Raw genomic sequence first — 4,260 nt, 5'->3', positions numbered from 1 at the left:
TGCTGTGGCACCAATTCATTACTCATTTCAGTGAATACCACATGAAATGCAACTCTGTGCATTGTTTATATGTTTATTTCTTAATTTCACACAAATTTGCAACAATAATTAAACTTTTAAATATTTTAAACAAAATAAGAAATTCAATTGACAAAAAAGCTGACTTCGAAAATTCGAAATTCCTATTCCTCAATTATTGTTCTCCCTAGGAGAAAAGAATTGGAGGAATTTTCCGCGGGAATAAAAAAATTCGTGAGAATAAAATTCCGAGGGAATATTTAGAATTGGTCTGCTTATCAAATAAAACCACTTCAACTTTGGCTTACAAGAGTAAAATAAAATAATTCTTGCTTACGATGCGGATACCGCCCTTAATGCCATATTTTGTTGTGTATTTATCGAAGCAAATTCGAATCTCGCACAGACTTATTTGTAGTGCATTACTAAAAACTTTCAACTAATTTGATAAGTGAAGATGTAAATAAGAGCATATAAGTATTAATTGATTGGAATTGATTCAATATAAATAGGTCAATCACGATGTTTTAACTTATTTGGAATCCATTAAATTACCAAGTCGATGTATAGCGATTGTTTCAAAACTTCTTCTGAAATTTCCTGGAATATCCCTTGAAAGTATAGCAGCTAAGCTTAAAGCAAAGAAGTATAAATTACTAACTGAATTTTTGGTGGACGTACTTGACTTACAGCATACTATAGGTGTCTTTTTTGGACGTGAGTAAATGTGTATATTAAAAATTACATACAATTATATTTGTATTTGCATTATGTAACCCTAACTTGCTTTGCAGCTAATGGAACTGAAATGGAGTCTACAAAATGGATGGTACGAGACATTGGATACGACTTAGCAGAAATTCGTCGTTGTCCCGATTGTTTTCGGCACTCGCATGAAAAGCATTCCAATGTCTGGTTTGCTAAGCCATGCCTACAACGTCACGAATTGGTGTTTGCCAAACACAGTGGTTTTCCCTACTGGCCAGCTAAAGTTATACGTGTTTTAGCAAATAACAAATATGATGTGCGCTTCTTTGGCGGCAATCACTCTCGTGCGCTTATCGAATCGCGTTTTATACGCTCCATTGACACAGATATTAAATCATTAAAAATTGGCAATAAACCGGCAATTAAAAAAGCACTAGAAGAGTTGCGTATACATCAGGTGCTCGCGGCGTATCCACCAAGTATATTTTCTTTTCATGCAAACAAATCCGAAATGGAACAAATTATAAGAAATGCTTTACAAAGGACTGCAAATCAATTTATGGCAAATTCAAATAAAGGAAGAAAGCCGCCTACACGGCGACAAACTATATGTAATATTGTGCCAAACAGAAATATGAACAGCTTTTTGGATATCTCGGGCGATGGACATTCATTACCCAACGTAGAGCCAACGTTAAGTGATAGCGGATTTTTAAATGAAACAGAAGCTAGATTAAGGGCGAGAAGGTTCATATGTGTTTTTTATGCTTGTTGTATTTTTAATATGTTTATTTTCAATGCAACTTACGAGTGTCATTCTTTTTGTAGAAATCAGAAGAAGTCTCCCAAAAAGTCGACACGTGCAGCAAATACTTTAGTAAGTACATCAGATTTAAAGCAGGTAAATATCTATTGCTATATTTGGGTATTTTTTTTAGATAAAACCTGCTTTTTCACAAATACCTTAGGTTCAGGACCAACTTGATGACGCTTTAAAATTGGTTTCTGCAACCCAAAAAAAGAATGAAAAATTACTGGAAAATATTGATAAACTTAAAGAATCAATTAAAAAGCACGAACATGAAAAGAAAATTCTTAAGCGAAAGCAATGGGTATATAATTTAAAACTTATTACTTACGATCTATTTGATGTAAAGTCGGCCAATTGCATGAATCGCCTCTTTGAAAAATGTTCTACTTACCTAAGTAAATCAGCCCAATTCTAAACAAAAATTCCTTGCGAGTTTTTCCCCTTCTCCCATTCCTCGTATTCTAAATAAAAATTCATTGTGAGTTTTTTCACTTTTCTCTTTCCTCTTATTCTGAACAATGTTCGAAAAAGCGGAAAAGTATGTATTATGAATGTGAGCGAGAGGGAGATTTCTCTGCCATTTCTTAGGAGTTTTTTCACTTGTTAAATTAAAGGGAATGTATCAAAATAGTTAAAGTTGTTGTTGTTGTAGCGATATGGTTACTCCTCGGAAGGCTTTGGGGAGTGTTATCGATGTGATGGTCCTTTGCCGGATACAGATCCGATATGCTCCGGTAACACAGCTCCATTAAGGTGCTAGCCCGACCATCTCGGGAACGATTTATATCGCCACATTAAACCTTCAGGCCATCCCTCTCTCCCCACACCAAGTTCCATGAGGAGCTTGGGGTCGCCAGAGCCTCGTCTGTTAGTGAAACGGGATTCACAGCTCGAAGGTGAGGTTGATAATTGGGTTTGGAGAAGCTATATATTTCGCTGGCAACCTGAAAAGGTTGCGCTACACAACCCCTTGAATCTGGTATTTGAGTCGCTTCTAAAGACAGGCATACCTACCGCGGGTATATTCTAGCCCCTAACCCGCTGGGGGAAATAGTTAAAGTAAATTGGTTCTTTTAACAAAGTACACTTATTTGTAAAAATGTGTGCTAAAATATGGACATTCTGCCACAATATTCTTTATTTTTTTATTTATTTTTTTATCCAGAAATTGCGCAAGGAGTTTTTAAGAAGGCTTAAGTAGATTTTGTCATATGAGGAAAAACGAATTCAATTCGACTTGGCCGCCAGAAAATTACTTTAATGAATAGAAGCAGGCAACTCCAGCGGATTTGTGTTATCCCGCCTTCTTCTTCTTCTTATGCTCCTCTGTTGATGTTGCTGTGGCACCAATTCATTACTCATTTCAGTGAATACCATATGAAATGCCATACTATGCATTGTTTATACTTTATTTCTTAATTTCAACCAAATTCGCAACAATATTTAAGCTTTTAAATTTTTTAAACAAAATAAGAAATGCGTAACGAAATTTCAATTAACAAAACAGCTGACTTCGAAAATTCGAAATTCGTATTCCCCAATTTTCTCCCTAGGAGAAAAGAATTTAAGGAATTTTTTCGCGGGAATAAAAAAATCCGCGAGAACAAAATTCCGAGGGTTTATTTAGAATTGGGCTGAATATTTATATAATTTTAAGAGAAAAAACGACGTCAAATTCCTGGAAATTTTTGCTCAAACCTAATCCACTTTTATTTGGAATAACTGCATGACTTAAAAATAAATATATAATAGTATAGTATTTACGCTTTGGTATCATTTCGTTATACTAAAATACAAGTTGGCGATTTAACATCGATAGTACACACAAAAAAAAATGTCTCAATTAATTTTTTCGTTTTCCGTTTTCCTTGTAGTGCTATTGGTGTCTTAATGAGGCTATATATTTGTGTTGTTTTCGAGCTGCGTATTGCTCACAAGTTTGTCAATCGCGTCATTGGAAGGATGGGCACAGTAAAGTGTGTAAAAATCAAAATGATCAACGTCAAGCAACCTCGACTACGTAAATAAGCAATATGTTTAATGACTTCCATTTATATTTAATTTTTAATATTCGCTAAGTGGAATATATGTGTATTAATAAGCTTTTGTTGATTAGGTCTTCAAACTTAGATCTAAGTTTCACGCATTTTTTTGGAAATCTAATATCGAATTATTTGTTAAAAGTGTCATACGGCAGTTAAGATATTCCAAATGAAGTGTTTAATTTAATTTGAGGTATTATTATTTCCGTTTATTTTGAAAAAATTTTTATATAACATCACTACTTTGAAATCAAGCCCACGCTTGTACAAAAATGTTTCTGAACTTTTTGTCATCACTATTCGTTCGGAAATTTCGAGGGAATAGGTTCTTTTATTGGTCCGGAAATTTTATTTTTAAATTTTTCGGAACAAAATCGGCAAGAACAATAAAATAGAAATTAAAAGAGGGTTTCATTTAATTTCTATTTTAAAGTTTCTTTTTTCTTTCACTGCTACAACAACAGTATTAAATAGAAATTCTGGACGAATAAGAAAGATGTTATTTGTCCGAAAAATTTAGTATAATGAAAATTTCCAGACGAATAGAGACAGCTTTAATTGTTAAGAACGCATACAACAAATGAAGGAAATATAATATGTATACTCATCATATGTAAAGGAATTGAATAAAGTTTGTGAAAAAAAGGGGATTAAATATATCTATTTGTACCTACAAACCTA

At 33.5% G+C, this 4,260-nt stretch overlaps 1 protein-coding gene across 1 annotated transcript; it reads left to right on the top strand.

Moving 5' to 3' along the window:
• Nucleotides 1-447: 447 nt before the first annotated feature.
• Nucleotides 448-4,260, top strand: LOC137248517 (zinc finger MYND domain-containing protein 11-like; the record flags this gene model as incomplete). Its single annotated transcript, XM_067779460.1, has 6 exons — nt 448-477; nt 531-735; nt 813-1,473; nt 1,555-1,627; nt 1,695-1,838; nt 3,412-4,260. Coding segments are annotated over 6 exons (1,263 nt in total), but the record flags the coding sequence as incomplete, so codon positions are not given.

Source organism: Eurosta solidaginis, chromosome 4, assembly GCF_040869045.1.
Source record: "Eurosta solidaginis isolate ZX-2024a chromosome 4, ASM4086904v1, whole genome shotgun sequence".
Taxonomy (NCBI): Eukaryota; Metazoa; Arthropoda; class Insecta; order Diptera; family Tephritidae; genus Eurosta; species Eurosta solidaginis.
The sequence above is the reverse complement of the archived record's forward strand: the minus strand, read 5'-3'. Positions and strand labels throughout refer to the sequence as shown.